General features: G+C 37.2%; 1 protein-coding gene across 14 annotated transcripts in view; it reads left to right on the top strand.

The window, feature by feature from the left end:
* ptprk (protein tyrosine phosphatase receptor type K) overlaps positions 1–27,360 on the top strand; it is a 241,830-nt gene that overhangs the window by 80,937 nt on the left and 133,533 nt on the right. For all 14 annotated transcript variants that reach the window (XM_088929190.1, XM_088929173.1, XM_088929122.1 and 11 more), the window contains exon 4: positions 24,442–24,523. In XM_088929190.1, the coding sequence (XP_088785316.1) occupies positions 24,442–24,523 (82 nt within the window). The remainder of the gene's footprint in view (positions 1–24,441; positions 24,524–27,360) is intronic.

Raw genomic sequence — 27,360 nt, 5'->3', positions numbered from 1 at the left:
TGTATTGGCTTTGTGGTATTCATATTTTGAAACATTTGTCAGTTTAGAAAAAAATACTTTTCATCACTTGCAAAATCCCAAAAGTTGTACTCTGTAAGTTGTATTCTTACGTACTTCTTACAAACTTCTAAGTAGTTTCATCACTGATGCACAGTTCTTACTGATATTTTTTTTATTTAATTCTGAGTCAGTTCAGAACTTCAGAAGAAGTTAGAAACATTTTTTGTTAGCCATTGGGGTGGGCCTATTGACACTTTAATAATACTAACAACTTGCTATTGATTTACAATAACAAAAACTCCTGTATACAGATTATTTAAGTTGTCAGTTCACATGGTTCATGATATGATAATCTGAAATACAGGTTATTTTGTACTTATTTTTAAAACTTGGAATCCTGTGGTATCTGAAATCGCCTATTGTGTGTTTATCACTTCTTGTGTCACAGCTGCAATCTGCATGATCGCACATGCAGGTGAATGGGGAAATTTAGTCGTAACCCTCGCCCACCTTCAAGCCACACAAGCACCACAGCCCCGTAGCAGAAGTTCAACACTCATTGGAGGAGACATACTTCTGTCCCTCACCTCTTCGCACCTAGGAGACCTCAGAGGGTAGCCGAGAGAACCCCGGCCACCCAAGCCCATCTTCCGCAGCACTCAGATGTGTGCTCCCACTTGTGGGCTTTCAGTCACAGTCGTCTAGTGACATGACACAGACTTGATAACTCAGCCTATGCCTATTGAACCACCAGTGAGGCTCCGGAGGATTGCAGATTTGTATGTGCGCTGTACTGCATTGTTATTCCTACTCATATAGCAATATGCGATGTTTTCATTCTCAGACTTTATGGTGTTTCACAGTATTGCAGGATTTTTTAAATTATGTTTCTATACTTAGTTACTTGGAATTATGAGTAACTTTTATATGAACCTACTGTATTTGCTTGTGTCCAGTCTATTGTCTCATACTTCACTATGTGAATTTTATCAACAAAGCCCATGTTACGACCCCAAGTGTCTAGGGGTAAAGGGGTGTAACATTTAGGATAATTCTTTTGGAAGCAGGTGGGTTTTGGTGAGGGACTAGGAAGCGTGATAACAAGGGTAAGGAACTAGAGTGGTGCCAAAGGAAAGAAAACAACAAACAAAATGGAGCTGGCTAGGACAGTGAGGGAAAGCTAATCTGACTACAAAAGAAAACCCGAAACACACGGTCTTCGGCGTCTTAAACACCCTAGCTAACCTGCACTGACTACCCAAAACCATACAAGACAAACGGCACTCACCCGTACTAAACTAGTGTACTAATACAAAATCAATTAATTGTGTAAGGGTACCCAACAACCTATATAACCTTATATACAAAAGTTCACACAAAAACACAAGTGAACCAGGAATACAAATAAGGGAAAACAAGAGTAATCAACAGGAGCAGGGTACAAAAAAACACAAAAGTTGAACATGTAACACTGGGGCAAGGTAATGGCAAAACAAGGATGAACACACAAACAAACGAAAGTACAAAGAAACTAACAAAAAAACCAACAAAACAACAAAGCTGAAGCTATACGAAAATACACACACACAAAGCAAAACAAACCAACAAATGAAGCCGAAGCAATAACCAGAAGCGAAGCAATAACCAAAACCAAACAGGACCGAAGTCAAACGAAAGGCCCCTTCTTGCTGAAAACCTCCATGTTATATGCTGAATAAGATGTGTTCTGATTGGCTGAGAGCTAATTGATGATGATGTCATACTGAGAGTGTGGTGTAATGGTGGGCCAATGGGGAAAGGAGAACAATCAAGGGTTAGCAGTGTGGACATAACAGAAAAAAACACACACAGAACACACACTGGGACGTAACAGCCCACTTAAAAATATCAGCCACAACCTTTATTGATTACTGGGTCCAATTTGACTTTTGACATTTGCAGTGATATTATACTCTTATTTGTGCTCTCATCCTTTTGTTTCTTTTTCTGTTTAATATTCAAGGCATATGTTGTATATAATACATTTCTGTAGTTCTTTGGGTCATTAATTTCTGTATCTCTTTCGTATTCATGGTCCAGGTTTCATGCTCCCATTTCAGCACAAAGAGAAAGCATCTGAGTGTGTGACATGAAACTTTAAGACAATAATGGCATTTGTACCTTTTCATTTTTCCCCGTGTATTTCTGTGTACTTTTATCAAGGGATCATGGTTTGACATTTAAATTCCTGTTAAATCTCCCAAGAGTCTGACTTACTTTGAATATTTATCTAAGCATAACAAAGGATGTTTACCAGTTTTTCAATAATAGTGTTGTGGAAAAGGAAGTTGTACAGTCGGACATAATATACAAATCTACAGTTTGTTAATGCATTAAAATATTTTTCTCTGTTCAAATAACTTTTTTTTTTTAATTGACCATAGCCTCTCTTGAAAAGATATTCAAAAAGCTGAATCTAACTAAAGGTTTGTGTTATGAGAAGGGGCAGTGAAGTGGTGCACAGTTCCTTCTAATTGGAGAATTTGAAGTCAGGCAAGTGTAATGCTGAAGAGTAGGATGGAAAATCTAATTTTCTGTCAAGTGTGACAATATCTTGATTAGAATAATCAACCACAAGATGCAAATACTGTGCTGGTAGGTACATCAGAATACATCTTGGTGGCATTGTTGCAGTGTGAAACCTACTAATAAGTGTAAATGATTGCGAGAAGGTTCTCCTGTGTGTTGTATTTTATACCTCATTCTGTTAGTTCTATACCTTACAGATTTCAGACATTTACCACCACTCTTCAGTGCTGCAGACAGAAATTCTCTATGTAGCTACATGACAGAGTGACTAAGTAGGTTCTGATTGCATAAAGCAACGCATGCTATTTGATTGATCTTTTTTGACTGGTACTGAAGAATGATGACCAGGGCATTGTAGCCTTTTCAGCATTGTGTTTGCTACCGTGTAAGGCATTTCCTGCCCTGAGTTTGAAAGCAGGTCAGATACATATCACTATACCATCCAAAGCAGACTTGATAGCCTTTCCTCTTGGCTAGAGAAATGTACAGGCTGTGCTAAGAAGGAGACTGGGGGGCTGGTGACTTAGACCACAGAGTAGAGGACAGTCTACACCGCTTACTTTATGCATGTAAATACTAGAAAATACTAGAAAAGAAGTTTCATGACTAGCATGGAAAGGTAAAATATGTGTTCACTTGTGTATATACTGTGCACACAATAGTAAATTACTTTATCTTCAAACATGAATATGAAAGAATAGTTTATGCCTTTTCTTTTATTTGGATTAGGTACTCCCATTATTTTTTTATCGGGGGTTGTGCTAGGGTTGAGAAAATGCATACTGTACAGGCGAGGAAATCCAAACACTGCATACATTCTTATCATGCACACACTTCATACACTACCTTTTATGATCTGTTTTTCTCATTTCTGATAACACGTATGCCTTAAATTAATTGTATTCAATCATAATAAAAATAATATAATTTTATTCTGGTTTCCATTGAATGAAAATTTTGAAGGCACAGCAGTTTTATAATGTTTTTTTAGAAAGCTGTAATTTTAACCATAAAATCCTAAAATGTTATCTTGGGGAAAGGAAGGTATTAATTGAAATTTGTTTTGTAAAGCTGGGAAATTCTATGATGATTGAAGTATATTAATTGTTGAAAAGTGTTGATTCTAAAGAGCAGGTTATAGTGCTGTCGCCCGGCACATGTTGAGGGCTTTTTTATCAAGTGTTAAAATGCACACCTGTAGTACAGTATGTTCTTGGGATTTTTACTGTTTCACTAAAGGTAAATCATGTATACGTACCAAGAAGATCAGATGTAGGTCATGTCCTTTGAAGAGGGAAGCACTGGGATCTTTGTGTTAAGTATGTAATTGTAATTACAGACTTTTTTGTTTGGCACAAATAATAATAATAACTGCTTATACTTATATAGCGCTTGGACACTCCACTCAAAGCGCTTTACAAGTAATGGAGACTCCCCTCCACCACCACCAGTGTGGAGCTCCACCTGGATGATGCGAAGGCAGCCATAGTGTGCCAGTACTCTCCCCAAACACCAGCTCTCAGTGGGGAGGAGAACAGAGTAATGAAGCCAATTTATAGACAGTGATTATTAGGAGGCCATGATTGGTAAAGGCCAATGGGAAATTTGGCCAGGACGCCAGGTTTACACCCCTACTCTTTTCGAGAAACATCCCGGGATTTTTAATGACCACAGAGAGTGAGGACCCCGGTTTTAGGTCTCATCCGAAGGACGGGATGTACAAAGATCGCAACTGGCAAATCATTCTGCTTTTTGTTGAAGTAAGCTGTATTTTTATATCTGAATAAGTTATGTAACATTTCATCTGCTTTTTCAAATGGCAGAACCTTTTGTATGACTAACTGGAAGAAATTGGATTTTTTTATCTGCACATTTGATTTTTAAATAGCTAATTTAGACAACTTTGTGTACATATATAGCTCAGGAATTCCATATTTTGTGCCAATTTGTGACTTATTTGTGAGTTTTGTGTCCTGTTGACAGTAGTCTGTTTCATGTTTGTTTTTAAAAATGTGACACATTACACATTTCTAATTCTCCACTGAGCTGAAATTTCATAGCGCACAGAGTATGGGAATATCTTGCCTTTTTTATATGAATGTGACAGCACTATCCTGCTGAGAGTAAGCAAGTTAAAACACAATAGGTGGTAAAGAAACCTAAACACATGGGAGATTAAGTATCATTTGGAAGAGACGCCTTTAAAATTAAGTCTTGCTTCTGAGAGGGGGAAAAACGTCATTAGAAGGAGGCTAGTAGTGACATGTTTTTAGTTTTAGTGTAATGTTATTGCCACTTTTTTCCTGAGATATTCAATTTGCCCATTTTAAATATGTTCATGTTAATTCTTGCCTATTTCTGTTTGACAAAAATAACACCATAAGCACTTTGGAGCTGTACTAGTAGCTTATCTTTTAATTTAAATGGAGTCGGAACATATTGAATAAGCAAGAGCCTAAAGCATTGTCTCTACTGCATTTTTTTAATAAAAATAACTGGCCTGTTACAGTGCTGTGTATTCACAGAATTTTCTCCCTTAGCCATTATTAATCCTGTAGAATCAACAGTATATATACAGAATATAAAATTCAATATATGCAAATTAATTTTAGTTGCACTTTGCTGGTTTTCTGTCTCAAAAAGAATGATTAATGCAAAGAATGAAAAGAAATGAGCCTGCTGAGTGTCTTTGGATTATTAAATTTTAAGTTTTAATGGTTAGCAAGCAGAAGAGTTGATGAATGTGTAAACTGGGGATTTTTTGAAGTAATTATAAATATAACATTAATAAAATCAGTAGATTTTATTTGCATTAAGTGATTACTGTAATGTTGTATTTACAAGAAGATTGATAAACTGCCTTGATGTTGGGCAGTTAGTTTTCATGCTTCTGTAGTTTGTCATTACAGCAAGCAAGTCTGGTCGTTATTAAATTGCTGTCCCATTGAATACAAACCAGCTACCATGAGTTCACTGAGCCCTGAGGGTCTGTCACTGACTTAGAATAGCAATGGAAACTGTGTAAGGCTTTTAGGAGACACTGTGAAAAGTGTGGGTCTTGAAAAGCAGTCAAATGAGTGAAGGCTTATGTGATCTACAGTCACACATGGGGGCGAGGGGCACACAACCTTGATGTACAAAGTCTGTTTTATTCACAAGCACACCTGTGCACAGACATGTTAATCTCTTTCTGGTAATTTCCTGTCTTTGAGATCGCATCATTGCTGTTTTTTTCTTTGCCTGAAGGAGAAGGTTTTATTTTCGTTCTGTAATGAATGCTGCTGTGAGTGTAATGATGAAGTCAAAGCTGCATTATTGATGCACCTTACCAGCTACGTATAGCTTTTCAATAGTCCCCATGTTACCTACGTGCTTAGGTATGTAAATTCCCTGGTGCTGTGGCGAAAATAAAATTACTGTAGTTTCAAAAGGATGTAGTTGCATTTATATAGAACTTTTTGTGTCAGAAGATATCAAAAACTAAGGGAGGGGATTCAGTTCATCCACATCTATAGTGCATTACCCACCTGTGTGACATAGAGCAGCCATTGTGCATCAGTAGCCTCCCTAGATGGCAGGTGAGTTAGAGAATTGCTTCACCAACTTTAGATGGAAGTAGTCCAGACTGAGCAAGTTTAAAGTGGAATTTAGGAAAGACACTGGTGTTTTTCCACTCCTATTCATCTGGTCAGTGTCATTAATTCTTAAATGTACATTTAGTATCTCATCCAAAGAACTAGAACTCCCACAGCATACTGTATACAATGTCTCTTGTCACCATATTGAATTTGGAAATTCAGATCCAGAGGGAAGAGTTCCACCAATACCAGTTCCAGCAGGAACTTGGTTTTCTTTGGAAGTCTCCTATCCCTGTACTGTCCAGGCCCAATCTTAGCTTCTGAGATCTAACGAGATCAGGAGAGAAGGTGATAATAGAGCTGTTATGTAGCACAGGCTTGTTTTGGTGTACAGAAAGGTAAATATTCAAAATAAGGTGTTTGCATGATTAAATATCTTGCAAATAATGCACTAAACAGCTTAATAATTAACAGCTTGTCATTTTTTAAAAACTCAGAAATAACTTTCTGAATGAGCTGTTCTCATGACTGATTCATATTCTTAATACACGCTCTGATCAAAGAATATGAATTTGATGTGATTTTTGCAATTGTGTGACGTTTTGTTCAGACAACTGCAATCTTTTCAAATTAAAAAGCTTATACCAAGGACTAACTTAGAAAGCCTACCAATTTCCTTCCAAGGAAATAGTCAGTACTAGTGAAGTAAAAATTGTAAAAATACCTCAGTTGTTATTGGTCATTCGCACATAAAGGTATCAGACTACTTTGAAGGCTGTAGATACTTATAAAGATGAAATTATATGGAGGTGCAATAACAGATTGAAATTAATTGCTTAAATCCCTGAGCTCCTTTGGCTCATTGAGAGATTTATAATGAATGATGTATAAGATTAATCTAAATAAAAAAGTGAAGTTCAGAATCTATAGGTTTAATACATCATTTGAACTTGCATTTGAATAATGAAAATATGTTCATGTTATGGATTTTTTAAGAATGCATGTCAGCATACCTTACTCAGTAAATAGTAAATGGCATCTTGAAGCTCGCAGGGAAATAAAAACTGCACTCAGTGTCACATTTATATCAATTGTTGCCTTTGCAGGCAATGCTTATTCGGTGTCTGCTTTAGCAGTAAACTGAAAAATAAATGCAAATCATGCAATTTAAATACACTTAGCCTTTCCAGCTCTATGACAGGTTAAGTGATAACAGTTTGCTACTGATCTGAATATTACGTGCTTTCAAGATGGGTGTGAACAATTTCTTCAGGGTCTGTATTTGTGTGCTTTCCTGGGACATGTCCTAATCCTAAGGGTTTTTATTGAGATTTTCTGCTTGAGCATGGATTCTGTTGCTTGATGTGTGTAACCATCTAGGGATATTTTTCAAGGCAGTGTTGGAAAACAAAACTAATAAACACATGGGTAAAAACTAATTTTGAATAGTGAACATTGTTTTCTTTTAAATAAATACATTTATGTAATTATGTAAGCTTCACTGTTAATACACATAATATTACAAGAATATCCTGAGGAACAAAGAAATAGAAGGGTTGGTAGATAATAACCGCTCATACTTATATGCTGTTAGTCTTGACAAAAATGTGTCAAGTCCATAGAAGCTATCCCTCACAGTTGAGGATGATTGTCTTCCATCAACCCAGAAATGACTAAGAGCAAATTCAGGATCCACACAGGTCGAGCAGGTGATGTACTGTGCAGTGCAACCACTGTGAGCTTTGCTTCCAGGTCTCTATGGGTCTCAACCTGCTGGGCTCCTTTCTGAATAGTTTCTCCCTCTGGTTTCTGTCAAGGGCCAAAATCACCCATGAGTTGAGGCTTCTTTTGTCCTCTTTTGATTTGAATGCATTGGTTAATTTGAGAGAAGAAACCCTTCTTTGGGAGCCTTTCTTCTGATCTCCGACTTAACATACAAAAATCCACAAATACTGATGATATGGCTCGCTCCCCTGTATGGTGTCCATGTTTCTTCAACACTTGCAGACTTGAGGCAATGCTGGATTTCTCCTTTCATGAAAGAGAAACCCTGAGATATAGGAAGTGCTCTACGTTCTTTAGACACTCACGAATCTGAAATGACAACATGTGAACGTGTGCATTTGAAGCTTATTGGTGGAAAACCTTGGTCTTCTGGATGTTAAGTCTAAGTTCCATCAATTCATAATCCTCAGTAAATGATCAGGGGGCTTCAGGTTACTGGCAGGCACAGTTGGGCACCTTGCAGTGGCAGGACTGTGGATCTTTGGAGCAAGGTAGAATTGGGGAACCTTGTGGGTGTTCAAAGTAAGATCATGACTGCCTTTGGTCAGTTGTCGTTATGATGCAAAATTGTCAACACAGTCTCCAGAGTGGTAATCAGCGGGTGAATCCTGTGAAATATGCAGAAGTGTTAGTATGATAATTTTATAATGGAGGCTTGCATCATTGTGCCAACTGTTAACAATTTAGTAGAGACTAATTTCACACTGAAAAGTAAAAAAGAATGGATGCAAAACAATATTGCATTTTTGTTTTACTTCTCAGTGTAGATGATTTGGGTCTTGAAGTAATACAGTAATACTCGACTGTTGTGGTTTTTAAGGTACATGGAATATGTTGTGGAACTGTTTGCTGACAAGATCTCTTAGCCTATCTTATGGTGTTATAAGGGTGGTTAAGTTATATCTGGAGGGCAAAGGCTTTACACTTTTGGAAATGGGTTGAGAAACCTTTGAGTGTTAACCCTTTTAATTAGTATGGGTATTTAAAGTGCCAAATGTTCAGTGTAGCAGAGGGAAAACCGACAAGCCAGTGTGCCCGGAAACTTTCATTTTAATTGCAGAGCAAAATAAACTCTTGAAACAAGAAAATGTGTTTTCAGCGCCATCTGGAGGATATGTTTTTGCATTAAGACTAACATAATACAAAGGTGGTCATTTATAAGTGGGGGAAAAAGATTTTAGAGGTGATATTTAGTTCAGATTTTGATGTCAAGTCAGATGACAAACATAAATCAAGTGACAATTTAAAAGAGGAGAGAAATAATCAAACAAATGGCATGCACAATCTTAGGAGATTTAGGAGTTAGGCAGGTTGCGTCACCCAGAATGCTTCAGCTTTGATCAAGCTTTTGACTTCTTGGATTGAAACAGTATTCATTTTTATAAAAGGTTTGTAATATTTCTGCAAGGAAAGTGGTTGAGTTTCCTCTTAGAGTGGCTGCAAACATGAAATCAGAGAGGAAAAAAAAAGGTTGGTCAGTTCTGCAATGAAAGGAAGAGATGGATTTCTGATTTGGGATGAGACTGTGACGACGGCAAGGGCAGAGGAATGACAAGTGGTTAGAAAGCTTGGTCTTGGAACAAATTGCTATAAAGAAGCAAAATGAAGGTTTAATAAGAAAGGAGGATAGGAGCCAGGGGAGGAATAGAAGGAGATCTGAAGCAAGCTGTAGCAGAAGGCATGATGGGTCACAGGAAAGGTGTTCTGATGAGGTTCCTGGCCTTCACACTTTCCCCTGACATTTCTCTCATTGTTATTCTTCGCCCTCACTTCCAGCCATTTTCACATCTTCTGTCATTTTCTCTCTCTGCCACACCTCTCCCTCCCTATCATTTCTTTCCTCTCTTTACACACTTCAAGAAAGCTCTAAAACCAACATGGTGTGTATTTTCACCTTTTTACTTTGCAGTGTGGAATTAAACCCCGCTTGCTCCTTTGCACAGGGAGTGGGAGGGGAATATGGGGGGTGCTGTTGTCACTGTTGTTTTGCTAGTTCATTCACTTGTTTCCAAAACAAAATGAAAGCGCTGGTCACAAAATACTGGGATTGGGAGTGGTGCTATGTGTAACCCTATCTCAGTGAAATTAAATGATCTTGCTGGGGCGCCATAGCCTTTGCAGTGACACCAGCTGGGAGGGCAAGCATTGCAGATGCTGCAGGCTGCCATACAGCTGCAGACTCTCTGGTCCTGGTTCTACACCATGTGCTGCTTTACTAGTGCATGGAAATCTGCAGCCTTGTTTTCATTCATCCATCTGCCATTCCTAAGATTATACCACAACCCCCAAGTCATCATACTGACAGACTAAAAACCTATTTATCATGTGTTTGAACATTTCCTTTCCACTTCACTTCAGGGGTTTCTGTTGTGCAAGAACTGAGGTGCTTAAGGTTTCTAGTTACCTCCTTTCTGCCCAGAATTCATTTATGCACTTTGGTGTATAACAGTGTGTCAACACGTTTGGAATCTGTTACTGTTAAGCAAAAACATGAGGTGAAATGTCCCTGCCTTGGTTAATGGATTTCATGTCAATTTACTATAATAAATATTAACTTACATGATTCATGCATTGTTGTCATTACTTTTGTAATGAGGAAGGTTTGGATATGATGTAGAAGTATGTCTGACTTTAATGACCCTGTTTACAAGTTTGGTAGGATTAACAATGTTTTACCAAAAGAAAGTGAATTGAGATTTCGATTCTACCCTACTGATATGCAAAGAAATCTTAAGATTTTTTTTCAATAAAGTTTTTGGAATTGATTAATCCCCAGTAAGCTAATAAAATGGCCTGGTATACTGCCTTGTGTTGCTAGTTTGGAACTGATGTTTTCTGTTCAGATGAAAGGGACTCAACACTGTTCTACAATTTCAATTCCCTTTTCAGGATCAATTCCCATATCCATTATTTTTACATTCACAGACTTGGAATTTAAAGAAAGGAATTATAATTGATCCGAACCCCAGCACTTTGGTGCTGTATGAAACAAGTATTTTTTCCAGTTTATGCATAGTTTTAAAAAAATATGCCTATTATTGTTCAAAGAGCATGGTAGTTTTTTCTCACCAGTGACGTGTAATTATAATGTATTGCTTGTAGCGTTTTTCATGCATTACCATCCCAAAACACTTTAAATATAGGAGGGGACCTACTTCATCCATTGCTGAAGTTGCCTCCAACAGCATATTGTCCCCAGTCAACATTCCAGGGCATTGATTCTTATGGAGATTCTGGACCACTTGTTTTTGCATCTTTGATTGCTAATTAGTAGCCATAAGTTACTTTATGAATTTTCTAAAAGCGTTCTTGAAATTTCTGAAAAGTTTTTTTTTTTACACGGGAAAGGGACTTTAGTTTGACCAAATCACTTTCATTCAGAATTATTAAAAAAAATATTTTTCATTGACACCTTTGTAATAATTTTCAGTGTGGAAAGTGCTAATGCTTATAACATTCTGTGAGTTATTTTTAATTCTGGTTTATTGCTGCCTTCTGAATATACTGCTTAATATTGCTAAAAATAATTACTTTGGCAGTTCCATATTGTGAGTCCAACTCACATCCCCCAGAGCCAGGTAACCTTCTGATTTTAATCACATCTAAGGTTCCCATTTCAAGTGATCATTTTCTTAATTTGCCAAATGAAATATTTTCCCAGGTCCTACTGAAGTGATATTTTAAGGAGTACTACTAAAGAGAAAGTTTTAATTTGATGTTACTTTGCAACTTAATAATGCAGGGAGGATACAATTATTTTAAAAGAGGGTGTAGGTACAGCTTTAATTGATAATCTCATTTTAAATTAATAAAGGAAGTAAGGCAATTTTTATGCTAATTTTTAATTAATTTGGTACATTAATCTGTCTACCCTTCTGTTCATCAATCCATTATCAGAAATCCACCTAGTCCTAATGAGAGTCATGACAACCTTGAGCCTACCCTGAAAGCACAGGGCGTAAGGCAGCATTGTATCATGGACAGGGTACATCCGTTTCAAAGGAAATTAATCACACACACTCTTGTTTCTGCTAATGTGTCCTGTCTCATTGAAATCTGAAGTGAGGCCTCTGCTTCAAACCAGGAAGTCCATAACAACTGTATTTTGATTAATTTATGTATTTTAAAATGTGACCTTGTCTTAATTGTAAAGGTTTGGAAATACATTTGAGATTACAGCCTAAAATGCACAGCAATATTTTTTCTGAAATAGTTCCCATACATTATACATATGTATCATCCAGTAGAAGTCTATCCCTTATTAAATTGACAAAATTATAGGAGCCAGGAGATAAAATGCAACTGGTTCATTAAATGTTGTGTCATTGTGAACATAATAAGAGTATCAGCCTTAGATGAAGACTTCATATTCAATGCTTTGTTAGCTGCTTGAAATACAATATTGTGGGTATCCTGAAAGCAAAGTGATTGCAGTGTGAACTGATGATAGTGATATTTCAATTTCACAACTCAAACAATGTCTGTTCTACCACTGGAGGAGTTTACCAGTAACTGATTTACATCTGCTGTCTTTGTAAAGGATGGCGTGGTGGTACAGTGGGTTAGCATTGCTGCTTTACGGTGCTGGAGCCCTGGCTTCAATTCTGGATCAGGGGTGCTTTGTGGTCTCTGTATGGGATTGGCATGTCTGTGTAGGTTTTCACCAGGTGCTCCGGTGTCCTCGCACAGTCCATAGCCAAACTGGAGGGTTTTCTGGGAAAACTGACCCAGGATTTAGCGTGTGAATGTCTGTGTTTGTGTGCGTCCTGTGATGGTTTGGTGTCCCGTCCAGGGTGTACTGTCTTGTGTCCATGTGCCCATCGCTTGCTGGATTAGGCTCTGCAATCCTGTATTGGTTGAAAAAGGTTTAAACAAGGATGGATGGATTTTTGTAGGTGTATTTATATTTCAGTTTTTGAATAAGTATATTTAGGGTCAACTGGACCAAACATTTCTATGCAAAGTTGACAAAACCCTTGTCAATGCTTTGAAAAAAATATGTATTTATATATAGCTTTGAATACAGATTGATTCGCCAGAACCTTTATCACTGAGTTCCGTGCTTGGATACATAATTGTATTTGATTGACTGACCATGTAGTATCTTGGGCTTTTTGAAATTTAAACAAAGGGTAATTCTCCCAGTAAAAAACTAACCTCCATTTTTCAGTCTAGAAGGCATATTTATATAAATGTAAATTGTTCTTCCCTAGAGTAAAAAAAAATGCTTAAACCATTTCATTCACTGATGTTATTTCTTGAACTCCTATTGTGAATCAGTCACTCAAAGAGCTCCTATTTAGGAAAACTGTCTTTATTTTGTTGTAGACTTAAAAAGTTGTCAGAAGACCGATGTTCTTTGGAAAGTTCACTAGGGCTATTTGTGTTCGCCTGGCCAGCATCATGGCAGACTCTGTAGTGATGTAGTTAAGATAATTGCTCCAGTGGAGGTTGTCATGCGAGACAGCTTTAAAATGTGTTTCTTCTCTTTTTTTGCGACAGAAAGCTATTGTCCTGTGCTGTCAGTAAAGAAAATTACATGTATATCTGAGGAAAAAAAACACTTTTACTTCAGCTACTCATTGTTGAAAAACAGCACCACTATTTTTCAACAAAGCTCATTGAATATCTTAGATTACTTTTATTTTTTTATCCTTATAAATCTCAAAGATTTTTTTTCTTTAAAGATTGACGTTTGTTTGCTTTTTATAATATACTGTATCATAAAGTTTTCCCTACATGCTGTGTATGATTTGGTTTGAAATTTAGGGAGCACATTGCTTTTAAAGCTATACTTTTCCTAGAATGTGAGATATTACTTAGAAATTACACTGTTAACATATTGAAGCTATTTACTACTATTGTTATTATTGTACATTTGTACATAGTCATAAGAAATTTGATAATTTAGTTGCAGTTTTTTACAGGGTAAATTTGTTACTGATAAGCAATATTCACTTGGAAATGCATCACTTTATATGCTTTAAACCTAAATGCAAGGTTAGGTTACAGAGATTTACAAATAAGTGTAACATGATACAGTTTTAACTTATGGGTAGGTATGCACTATACTGTCATTAGTAAGTACACTTATAAATCGTCAGGTAAGCAGTTCGAACTTCAAAAATATTATAAATGTTTTGGTTGGTATAAATCCACTTATGAGAGATGGTCAGTGCAGAAGCAATGAGGAAGAATCTGTTGCCTTAGGTCAGTGGTTCTCAAACTGTGTTATGTGAAGATCCCCCAGGTGGTACACCAGATGACCCTGTAAATTTGTTGTGTGCACTGAAAAATTGGGAATTAAAATTTGAGTAATTAAAAATTATGTAAATTTTTCATCTGTTATTTATTTGATGGGTTTCAGAAAGCCTGAGACGGGTTTTCATATTTTCTATTTTAATTCAATTAGTTTGTGTCAAATTTGCAGCATACGTACTTTGCTACGTTGATACAGCACACACTAATACTTGACTGTTCATACTCCTCTCGAGCTTTCAGAGACACAGCTTAGCACCACATTCACCAACAGAACAAGTGATCGAAAATGAATACCTCACAAAAATGAAGTATTATGTCATGGCTGAAAGGAATAAATAAAAAAGGAAACCCTGGGAAACTACCTACTGCCTTATCTGGTAAGGGGTCTGGATGCAGAGGGTTTTCAAAATATCCCACGTTTTATGTTCATTGGTAAAGTAAATGTGATGATGTTTAACTGTGTGAAATGCATAAGTCCCCTCTGCTACAATAACAGTATACTCTGTTTTGCTGCCAGATTTTTACAAAAGAATCTGTTAATTTGGTTGACAAACTCCCTCTTCGAATTGCCTTTTCGTGTTTGTCTGAGTCAACATGAGCATGCAAGTCAAGTACACCTTTAGGACGAAAACTGAACGACAAAGTAGGTCGCGAAGCGAACTAGAGAAGTTAAGAAATTCTGTCTCTTTCTGTCTTTATAACTTATGTTAATTATTATTCATGGTGAAAATAATGGGATCAAAATCCCGGACATTTCTGGATATTTGAAAATTCCCCCCGGCCAGAGATATAAGGATCAAAATAGAGGACATGGCCGGGAAAATCCGGATGTATGCTAACCTTATCGGCCACCGACACTAGCTTCTGCTGAACCTGATACAGACAGCACTGCTAGTGTTAGCAAGTGTTGTAAAATGGCTACAGGGTGGTATGATCCAAATTAACTAAGTGCTCAGTGCTATTTTTATTATATGTGTGTATGAGTGTGTTCTTGTGCGCGCTCATGTTGGTCATCGAGATTTTCTGTGGTTCCTATGAGAAGATGACTTGTAGGTGGTACTTGGATGCTTTGGTTTGATCAGGGGTACTTGGTCCAAAAAGTTTGAGAACCACTGCCTTAGGTTATTTGGTATGTTCTACATATGCAAATGAGGCCATCCTGGGATGGCATATTTCACATTCCTACAGTGATGCTTCTGGTCAAGATGGAGGTGTCAGTTGTGAATGTTTCCATACCCTATTTCAGGTGATAACTTTACTGACAAAAGCTTTTTTTTCCAACTCACTGTACAGGATGCGTTCAGGATGAAGCTATCATACATCCCGTGTGTACGGCCAAGCTTTATGGAGTACTGTAATGGGCACGTGCATAGCTGGTGGTTTTTACAATAGAAGCAGTAAAAACAGAAGGTTCATACTCGCAAAGATACCGGTGTGTGCGTAATAGATCTATTATAGAATTTTCCAGTGACATAATTATGAGTGTTATGATTTAAAAAAAAGGCAAGAAATATATTAGAAGAAAGTGGTCTTTCTGGATGTGTAGCTGCCCCCAACCCCTTTTGTAATCATAAACACCCAAATAAAAAAATGAAAAAGGCAGTGGAAATAGAACATTTGTATGACCAGACCTGGAAGAATATCCAATTTTGAATCATTTGGCAGTAATCAATAACAGATTGTTCAAAAGGCGGGCCACAGTTGAGCATGTGGGTGGATCCATCTGCAGTGTGTGTAGGGAGAAATCTCAGCCAGGGATGTCACATTTATTAAAAATCAATTGTACACTGGCCACTGACAACCACCTGTGAGTTCTAATCCTCACGCCATTTCTTCAGGAGAATTAATTGGACAAGGGATGCATGTACCAAAATGGCAATATCCTTACGCATATGTTGGGACAGAATACCCATAACTTTAAAAAGGTTGATGGAACAGTTGCAAAGATGCCTTGACCTCCATTTTTATCATTTCCAATACTGTGTTTGTGTAAATTATGTGCAGTCGGCTGTTCTTAAGAATTTTATCTACAGCAAAAATAGGGGAAAAGTATTACACTTGTATATCTTTGTGCAGCAGCACAGCTTTCAGAAAGATTTATATTATAATCGGCTCATATCCATCACTCAGAGATGTTCAGACTTAAGATTTATTGTATAAATGACACATGCATTAAAGAGAGAGATCACTTTAAAGGATATGAGTTCCAGCTTAAAGCACAGTATTATGATCAGCCTTCAAAAGGGTGCAGATGGCATATACAATAAATGGCTTTTTGCCGAAATTGTTTTGCTATCACCTAGGTTACTTTTGAATCAGTTAAAACATTCTTCAATGTAATACATAATAATAAGATAAAAACATTCTGTTTGCGATTATGCAATGGCTACAGTGAAGTTCAGGCTTGACCAATCTACTACCTTCACATTTTTTCTCCTTCACAATTTCATTGTTTTCCTAATCGCATGACAGATAAACTGTAACAATATATATGATTTTTAAGTGGTTTCGGTCTGTTTTTCCAGTGATTGCAAATATATCTTGGACATTAGATTCTCTGTTGCAGTACAATTGGATTATGGTTTATAATGAAATCTTCTGTGAATTGTTATAGTACTACCATTCAGTCAGGGAACACAATATCTGCAGTGCATTTGGTATTACTTGAAATCAGAGAGCTCTATTGTGCACCTGAGGGTTCTATCAAAACATGTAATCTAAATTTCTGTACTGAAAAGATGCTAGGAAAAGTTTTCAACTAGACTTCAGTGACGCATAAGAACACTCAAATTAAAGTTAATTTTTTTAAAATGACATGCCCTGTTTCACTTTAGTATGAAATTGGAGTGTTTGAAAGGCACAAATGTTAAGTTTACATAGAAATGTGACGCAAATTAAACCAGATTGTTTTCAACTAATTCTATCCTTTCATTCATCCAATCGGGCCATCCATTTTCTAACCACTTTATCCGGTACAATGTCACGGGGGAGGCGGAGCCTATTCTGACGAGCACCAGGTGCAAGGTGGAGGGCACACACAGACACACACACTTGCACTGAGGCCAATTTTCCCAAAAGCCAGTTAACCTACCAGCATGTCTTTGGACTGTGGGAGGAAACCGGAGCACCTGGAGGAAACCCACACAAACCCAAGGAGAACATACAAACTCCACACAGACAGCACCCCACTTATTGAACCCAGGGTCCCAGCACTGCGAGGCAGCAATGCTCACCACTGAGCCACCATGTCGGCCCAATTTTAATGCATTTGATATATTTATATTTAGATTTAGATTGATTAAGAAGGGATATTGTTTCATAGTATTGGGTAACTTGAAAGTACTGTATATGAATAGATTTTTTTATGCACAATTAAACTTAAGCTGAGGGTTTGTGGTTGGCCACATTGCAGAAAGACATTAAAATGTTTTGTGTAAATCATTGAATGTAGAAATTGATTTAATAAGTCTATAACATGCATTAGCTACATTTGTATGCAGTTCTAAGAAAATCCTGATTCAGCCTGCTTTTAACATGCGATTATGACGTCGCAAATGACGGATGACACAGGGAAATGATCCCCTTTCCATGTCCATAAAAATACATATGCATTACAAGAGTTGCACCATGTACAATCATGACATTTCAGCAGTAAAGATATAACAAACATTGGTATTTTTTTTCTTCCCAGAAAAGGAAGTTGAGTTAATACAGATACTCTCAGATTGAAAACCGCTGAGTAGTTTTCTCTGTGTACAGAAGGCAAACTAAAGCATGTTCACTCCCAGATCACTTGTTGTACTTTGAATTCATGCTCTGTAGGTTGAATATCAATGGAAATTATAAAAAAACAAAAGAACAACTGGACTTGCCAAAGGTATAGTATAGGGCTGCCTGATAGTAAAGTGTTTGCTCTTGTGATTTCTGATTACATAATGTGTGTAGGGGTTTTCATTCTAGTTGCAGCCCAAGCCGGTACTGTATCTTTCTGTGCCTCTTACGTTATCATGACTAACAATTGCATTTATGTAGAGCTTTATGTCGACAACTGAAGTGCAGTGCCCATTTCTTTGGTGATTTGCAGCAACTATATTACCCCAGGAACCCCATTGCACAGCAGATCAGGTAGAAAAGTTATTTAAATTAAGGGGGGCTTTAATTTAGGCCATTGAGGAAGTGGAGGGTGGAATTTATCATTAATCAGTTTCGTGTGAAAGACACTACCTCCTACAGTACAGTGTCCACAGTTCACCATACTGTGACAATGATTTGGAAGGAGGACTACATTTGATCCACCAACACCACTTCAGAGCAGGCAACTGGTGGTCCTGAGAGGTCTTCCATCCCAGTACCACCCAGGTCAGGCTTTGCTAACATTATCAGGTTAGGAGCTGCTGACACCCAGTGTAGGAGGACATTGTGGAGCAATCTGTCAATGATGAAAGCTGTTTATTGTTTTTGCAATGTCAAACGAACAGTAACAGTCACTGAAGCGCTTTGAAAACTGCTAAAAATGGATAACTGAAGACTACAGTCGAAATTTAAAAAAATGCCATTAGATATATTGTGGATTATAACATCCACATTTTACTGCTGAAGGCAACTTGTCTGTATTTTCCACATATATATTAAATCTGTTTGAGTGCTTAATAATAGACCAGAAATTTGCTCGTCTGATGTGATATGTTCTTGTGGTTTGTATATAGGTTTAAATTGTCCAAGTCTTAACACAATTTGCTTTTATTGCAGAATATTTATTTCTTCACTAATGTACTCTAAACTATGCTTTAACTTAATACATTTGAGGCAGATTTCCCATTTTTATGATTTTGCAATTAGGCATAGAAAACCTTTTAAAACCTACAAAAAAGCACATTTAAAAGATGTACGTATACACTGTGTTGTATTACGAGTCACGTGTGTTTTCATAGCTTGCAGAAGTTTCTTTTCTGGTAAACAAGTTTGATCATGACTATCAATTGTCATGCTTGACTGACTTGATGCTTCTTCATCTCTCCTCCTACATTTTGTTATTCATGAGGTTGTTTGCATTTCTAGTGAAAGTTTGTCTCTGGATGGGAACAGCGTGTAAAATGAAGCATTGACAAGAATGACAATTATTGTGTGGCAAAAAATACTTCTCATCTGCTTGTAAGCATCACTGCCTTTTTCTTTCTTGGTATCCTAAAAAAGACACTGTTTTGAAATCAGTGTTATCCCAATTAGTGACTCAATTTCAAAACTAAAAGAACTGCAAGAGAAGCATTAATTTCACATCTCCTAGCACTAATGGAGATGCAGATATTGTTCTGACAAGTGCAGCTGTGAGCCAGAGTCAGAAAATACAATAATTGTTACATATCAGCCAAACACCTGCAAGAGATTGTCTTCAAAAAAGTTAATTTAACTGAAATAATAATGATAATGATAAAGATAATAGTTGTCTTACAATAGCACTAACACAATGAAACATTATGAGAATATGTCCTCTTGTCTGAAGAAGGGGTGAGCAGTCCTGGTGCTGGAGGACTGGCCTGTCTGCAGGTGTTCAAAGTCTCTTTAGGGGCTCTGGGAGAAGCAGTTAAATTGGACCAGTTATGCCGATTTCCAACTGGTTTAACTGAAGAGCTGAGTTGAAATTAAATCTTACTGATAACCTCCAAGACCAGGATAGAACACCCCTGATCTAAAGATTTTATAATACCTTCACACACTGCAGATAACTCAAATGTGTATTTGTCTTTTTAATTATTGGCTTATTTTGCTCAAGAGGTATAACGGTGAGTTGCTTATCTCAAAGGCTCACACTCTGTTAGGCAAACTCCTTTAAACCTACACTTGATTTTCTAATTAAAACATGCTTAACCAGTGCAAAAGCATACTTTGTATATATGCATGTTACCCAGATATGCATGTACATATATGCTAAGCATGTTTACATTTTAGTGTATATTTAAATATAGTTGATTTGTTTTTGATAATGGTATAGATATTGTTCATCTATTTTAAAGGCATAAGCATGTATGAAACAAGGCAAATAGATTTATTTTTTTAAAACACATTGTACGATTATTGAGACATACCTTTATTAATATTTGTATTATAATCTTGCACAAACATTAGCAGGCAGATAGTTGCTACATCCATCAAAATTCAATTGACAGACTAAACTGTTCTGGGTCGTTGATATGAACCCAAGAGCCTATGAACACAAAGACTCAAGGGTGGTGTTCCGATCTTAATACCCTCATTGCTTCTACTAGACAGTAACCCTTTCAGGAAAAAAAAAAGATTGAGACATGGTGGCCTGAGGGACTCATCCGACAAGAGAGTTAAAAGTGTAGGGTGACAGCACACAAACAGCAAGCCCACAGAGAGCACACTGACAGGCACTGCAGATATTGTGGCGTGTGCAAGGATAGCCAGAACAATCAGAATACAAAATCATTCCCCACCCAGATAACATGGAAAAGCAACCCAGGTTTTAATCACCCTGTAGCACCTTTTTAAATGGGACTTTATGGCTTTTGGTTTGTGACTTGCGACTATGTGCTAATGTATTCTAATACCTAAATAAGAAAAGAATGTTAACCTTATATTTAGCACAGGTTGCAGATTTTATATTCCATTTTATTTTATCTCAAGTTATTGTTACATTTTGTTCACAATTATTGCATCATTTTCCATTTTTTCACTTTGATAGCACTTTATGGATATGCAATTTAGGAGGATAAAGAACTGGGGATTCATTTAAAATTGAAGTGTTCATCTTGGTTTGCTCTTTGCCTTTTATTCAAGTAAAACGGAATTGAAAGTAATACTGCACTTGAGTGCTGATCCTCTTTTGTGATTTTGAGCGAGGTGGAAAGCAGGAGCCCAGCAGTATAGCAGGCATTGAGAAGAACAACAGCCCCCATTTAGATCAGTAGGTGTCACCTTGTTTTGTCTTGCCATGCTGTCTGATGTGAATGCTGCTTTAGCATATTTACACATCAACTACAAAAATACTGCTCTCTTGGTTACTTTAAATACTTTGTTTCTGAAACAAAAGCTTGTCGGGCCTACCTAACTTAAGATGTGTTGCCCCCCTTTTGTTTAGTGTTGAGTTAAACATGAAGCACTTGTAGTTTGGATGTCAAGAAGTTCACTGTGTGCACCCAATGGTATCCCCAGTGCTCATTAGACTCACACGGGCATTCAGAAGCATGAATTGTGCACTCAGTGTCAGATGTCATGGAAATCTTTTGTGCAGAGCAGGGGTTTGTCTTGCAGGTAAAAGCTTACAGAAAGCACCATGATTAACGTGAAGTAGACAAAACCTACCTTTCACAGCAGATTTCTATGCTATGACTAGTAAATTGTTGCTTAGAAAGAGGATGGCTGCACTTTTCTCATACTAATATGCGATTCAAAAGGAAAGTATATACCCAGTACATTAGAGCTTGGAGCTCAAACTGTGCATGAAAAAGTCTGAAAGATTGCTGAAAATGACCTTTTTTTGTCTTTTGAGAACATGGCTGAGAATGTTGCCAATGGAAATGCATAGCATATTGAAATGCCAGCTATAGAAAGAAGCAACAATGTATAATTAACTTCAATAGCTCAGCAATAAATGAGGTCTTTTGTAAAAATTGTAGTAGAGAAGGCATGCATTTCTGAAATTATTTGTATGAAATTTTTCTCCATAAGTACCTCCATATAGTGATTTACCCTCTGCAATAAATTTAATGCATTATATACAATGTGCCACTGCAGATGTATTGGTATAACAGACACATTTATAATACTGTACTAATAGTAATTTACAAAGCAGGTTTGAATACTTAAACATATAATGTTACAATACAGAGCCTCCTGAAAGCAATGTCCCCAAGTTGAAAAGTAAATGGAGTGCAATTGGAACAGGTAGACTTAATCTACCTTAAACATATACTGTACTATACTTAAGCATTTCTGTTCCCTTACCTCACCATTATCCTGTGAAACAACCAAATATATACCCTATATCTTATTAAAGGATTCCACTTAAAATAACTTATGCTTAGTACCATCACTTTTTATTTCAATGGTACATTTTTAATGTTGTGAACGTTCAGTAGTGATGGGATGCATGCCTGACTGATTCAACTTTACTGCGGCAGGAGGAGGGGTGCTGGGGTCACGCTGGTGTCACAGTGGTAACAGGCTTAGCAGAGCAGACCACACTTCCCATTCCTCTGCAACAGGCTCCCAGGCCATCTGACAGATATGATCCCTCCAGTCTGTCCTGGGTCTCCATTGGGGTCACCATTGATGTCCAAACCATCTCAATAGGCTTCCTATGACCAAGAGGAGCAGGGACTCTACTCCTGATCATCTTTGATTGCCAAGCTCCTCACCCTCACAGAGAGAAAGCCCAGCAACCTTACAGAGAAACCTCGTTTGTGCTACTGGTACCCACAATTCTCATTCTCTTGGTCACTACCCAAAGCCCACGACCATAGGTGAGGATAGGGGACGTAGATCTCCCGGAAAACTGAAAGCTTCATCCGAAGCTCAGCTCCTGTTTCACCACCACGGTTCGCTAAGGCATCTGCGCTACTGCAGCTGCTTTACCAATCTGCTGGTCAGTATCATGATATCCTCTACCCCCTCTTGTGAGCAAGTCCCCAAGGTGCTTTAACGTCCCCTCCTTCTTAGGGCAGCGGATCCTCCCTCACCTGGAATCGCGATCTTGTTGTGATGGAGGGGCTCGAGGGCCCCAGGGTGATTTAGAGGTCTGCTGTCAGGATCTTTGCTCTCCTCGTAGGGTTGCAAATCAGTCTAAGTTGAGAGGCCAGACAAAGAACAATCTAAGCAAGATTCCCAAGATGATTCCATTAAGAACTGAAAGAATCCTGCGTGGATCAGGGACACTAGGGATACTCCTGGCCCCGGGGGTAGCGTTCACAGGCAAGCTCAGCTTGAAATGGCAACGTGGAGCTGTGGTATGGACTCCGCCTGCAAGACGAAGGATGGGGGCTGGGTGCGATGCCTGTCGGGTGACGGCCATTAGCAGGATGGATCTGAATGGACTAGACCTTGGCAATGGAAAATAAATTGTATATGTTCTCATAAAACCTCTTTTTGTATGTAATTGGAAATGGAAAGGAGGCAGGTTTTTCAAAACGTGCTGCGCACCACCTTGTTGTGCTCTGTAGTCAGTCATTTGATTAATAGTCTAGAAATGCCATTCTCTGAGAACTAATTACTTTGAATTTGCCACCTTCAGCATTTTAGATAATGGCATGTAAAAACCAATATGAGTTTGGTCTCAGTAAGATTCTTTTTTTAAGCTTTCAATGGCTGAACATTGTCATTTGTCACAGTGTGATGGGGTCTGCAAAGGACCATTCAGCACTGTTCCAAACATGAAGCATTGGAATTGACTTTTGCATTAGCTGAAGCATGAGGCAATTAAAGCAGTAAGAAGCTAGTTTGCTGTAGCTACACATTGAACAGAAATGCTATAGATGTTGAATGGTCTAGTGAAGTGAAACGACTGGATAGGCTCATGCTGGCAGTGGAATTTTCTTTTTTAGAGTTTTTTCTTCTTTAATGATGCATAACATTTGAGACATGGGGGGCATGATAATGAAATGACACTTTTCAAGTTATACAGAGTTTTTTTTCAAAGCTGATTCTATGTGGTATATATGTTTTAAACTGAAATGTAAAAGACAGACAGGAGCTTGCTAAAACATTTGTCACTTAAACAAAGTTGTGTTTTTTTTTGCTGAAATGTACAAGTATTTTCTATTTAGTTAGGTTTACTTCACATGATCACTTAAATTTATTTTTATCTTGCAAATTAACCGTTTAATGTGCTATTTAAGATATTGAGACAATAGGAAAGCTATTAAATAAAGCATACGAGTTTACCTTGGTCTATTAACCTTAAAAAGACACCATTTTATTGGTGATATAAAGCTATTGGTATTTACACTGTCTTAATGGCAATAGAAATCTATTTGTATTTACACTGTTTTAATGGCAATATAAATGTTTTCTTTTTGCACAGTGCACCTTCCATCCATAAAGTATCATTTCAATTTCATTTTGCCGTCACATCTCTAGGCTCCATAAAATGCAGGGAGAATATATAAAACTAATGTAATGCCTGCCTGAACTTGCAAGTATACTGAACAAAATGAAAAAGAGGTTCAGATCAACCTGGGAAATTTACTTGAAATGAATGCTGTAAACATTCTTATTCCTTTCATTTTGACAGGTTATATTTGAAGCTGAAGTCTCAGATGGCAAGACTGGTTACATTGCAATTGATGACATCCAGGTTTTGAGCTATCCATGTGGTAAGTAATTATAGTTATGGTAATTATTGTGCTGCCGGGTGCTTGCATGTACAAAATGAAGACAAGTAGGAAGATGACACTAATGGTAGGAGGAGGGATGGTCAGAATGCACCGCTGTCAAGCTAAATGCAGAAAATACTAAAGAGGCCAATGCTCACCTTCCGTCCATCAATTTTCTTAATAATGTGCCTTCTTATCAGATGCATGTATCTAGGGTGTCTTGCAATGTATGTGAAATTTACATTCATAAAACACTTTTCATCCTAGTGCTGTGTATCTGGGAAGTTCTTCGCACTTCCTCCACTGCTGACGGCCAACAAGCCCCAGCAGCCCCCCTCCTGTGGAGCGGAGATCTGGGGGCTGGAAATTGTTTTGGCAGCACAATTGAGAGGGAACTTGAGAAAGGCCAGACTGGGGTTCTTCAAGGATAAAGTAACAGGTTAAGAACCCTGCTCTTCCAGTCACTGTCATGGCATCTTAAAAAACTCAAGTAGTCAGTCAGGACTATGGTTTAACATCGCCGCCAAAAGTGTAAATACATGAGATGTTCATGCACAATAAAATTAATATAAAGACAATTCTAGCACAATAAAGTTGAAGCACAATGCAAGTGCTGTCCTGAACTAAAACCAATGAATGGAATCAGATAATTAACCTTTGTAACCATTAAATTGTAAGGAATAAAATGTGGATTTCTGGATACTTCGAGAAATATTTTGTAAACATTGACTCATTGTTACTGTCTACTTGCTTTGTGAACAAACAGATACAGATATTTGAACCAGATATCTGGACTCGAGACCAGAGGGTCATGGGTTCAGATCCCAGGTGGGATGTTGCCATTGGTTACTCTAATTGCTCTGGTTTGACTGTCTCCAAAATAAAGGAATTAAAAAAAGTGTTAGTCTTGTATCTAAACCATGTCATCAGAAAAAAAAGCTGCATGTTATGTGTGAAGTTTTAGGCTTGCTTGGTCAAAGGAAAATACCAGAACAGAATTGCTGATAATGGAAAACAAAGATCATAGATGTATAGCGTTGTATTAAATGTTAGATCCAATTACAGCACTACCAGGATGTGGGTATCATAAAATAATATGATTTCCAAATGCCTGCAAATGTCATGAAGGCTAAAACTATTACATAAAATAATGAAAAGGTATCCCAATTAATATAATTAGCCACAGGGGGCTTGGAATTTGAACCTTGGAGAAGAGGACTCTTAACTAGGACTATAATCCTTTTGAACAGTGCAATAAAGCTTCATTGTATTAAATGGTGTGATTAGTTGTGACAGTTAATTAAAATGAAATAGTGGGTGGATAAAATCACTGGTTAAGGGATCACATATAGTTTAGCAACTGTTGAAACTACTGTTGTGAGCTGTATCCTATAAAAAGCACTTCATGTTTATAGCTTTTATATAAAATGACAGAGTACAAAAAAAGCATTAGCTCACAATCCTCTGCGGACTGGAAGTGTGTATAAACTATGGAATTGATAATTTGTTCAGATTAATTCAACATCTGCAAATATATTCATTGAGTAGGTTGATTTTAGTTTTTTGTAAAAAATGCTAGTATTAATGATATTTTGTGTAACCTATAGTTTTTCTGAATTTTTCAGCTTGTATGTTTATATTTCTGTTGTTTCCATATAATTATCTGTGCACATCATTTTCTGTTACTTTCAGTCGTTAATAAAGTTCAACATTCGCTTGACACAATGGGTATACATCACACTTACATATTTTTTCCAATTAGGCTAATGGACCATCATGTTTCAGCAGAGAAAATATTTTTTGATGAAGACCTTTTGCATGAGTTAACCTACTTATGTATATTTAATGTGCATTGGCTATATTAATGATTAAGAGCACAGAAAATGCTAAATGCCCCATATCAAATCAATCAGATTTTACAAATCATTTAAGCAGACTAAACATTTGTTAAAAGTATGTTATAAAAAGTTAACTTGTGAACAGCTACAATAATAGGGCATGATAAGATCTCAGTATCTCCAGTGAATCTTTAAAGTCTTTTAACCTACATCTGAAGGTCCTTAATATGCATGGAGCATAAGTTGTGCTATAGACTTTTTCACACTTGTTCATGTTCAACTTCTAGTTTACTAAATAGACAGTTCTATACAGTTGACAGTAACGTGCGTAGTGCTGAAAATAGAGATTGAAAAGGTCCCAAAAAGGATATTTCTATAAGAGCCAATGAAGGTAAGTGTCATAATACATTGTTAAATGTATGGTGACCAACAAATGCTATCAATGAATTTATAGAGACTGCGCTTGAGAATTTCTGCAGCTCAATGATTTTCTTGAGGACACAAAGTTAGTTGCTGCCTAATTTCACTATTTAGACATTGTGCTCGAGAGAGTTTTCTGACATGGTCCATATGTATGTATTCCATTGGTCTGTATCATCTTGCTGCTGAATTCTGACCTCATTTAGAATTGGCACTTAATGTCAGTAAATATGTGGCAGAGCCTTGGAATCTAGCTGTGTCTAAGCAGCAGAATGTCATAGTGTTTCATTTCATGAGCTTTTGCATTTTGTTATTAACTTGATAATTAAATTTCTTTATTGAAATTTTTCATTTACATTTAGTTACACATTTGTTATAGTCTGATATTCCTGAATGGATACAAGCAGGTTGATTGGGATACCTTCTATCTATGGTTTAACACTTCTGATCTCAAGGGTAGAATTTCAGCAGTCCATAAGGAAATAATAAATAGCCTACCACTGCCCTTTCAGGAGGCAAGTTAGCAAGTAACTGCAGCGTAACCTTTCAGTGTTGTGCAGAAAATTTAAAATCGTCTTA

Source organism: Atractosteus spatula, chromosome 2 (assembly GCF_055471065.1).
Source record: "Atractosteus spatula isolate fAtrSpa1 chromosome 2, fAtrSpa1.hap1, whole genome shotgun sequence".
Lineage (NCBI taxonomy): Eukaryota > Metazoa > Chordata > Actinopteri > Semionotiformes > Lepisosteidae > Atractosteus > Atractosteus spatula.
This window is presented reverse-complemented; position numbering and strand designations above follow the sequence as displayed.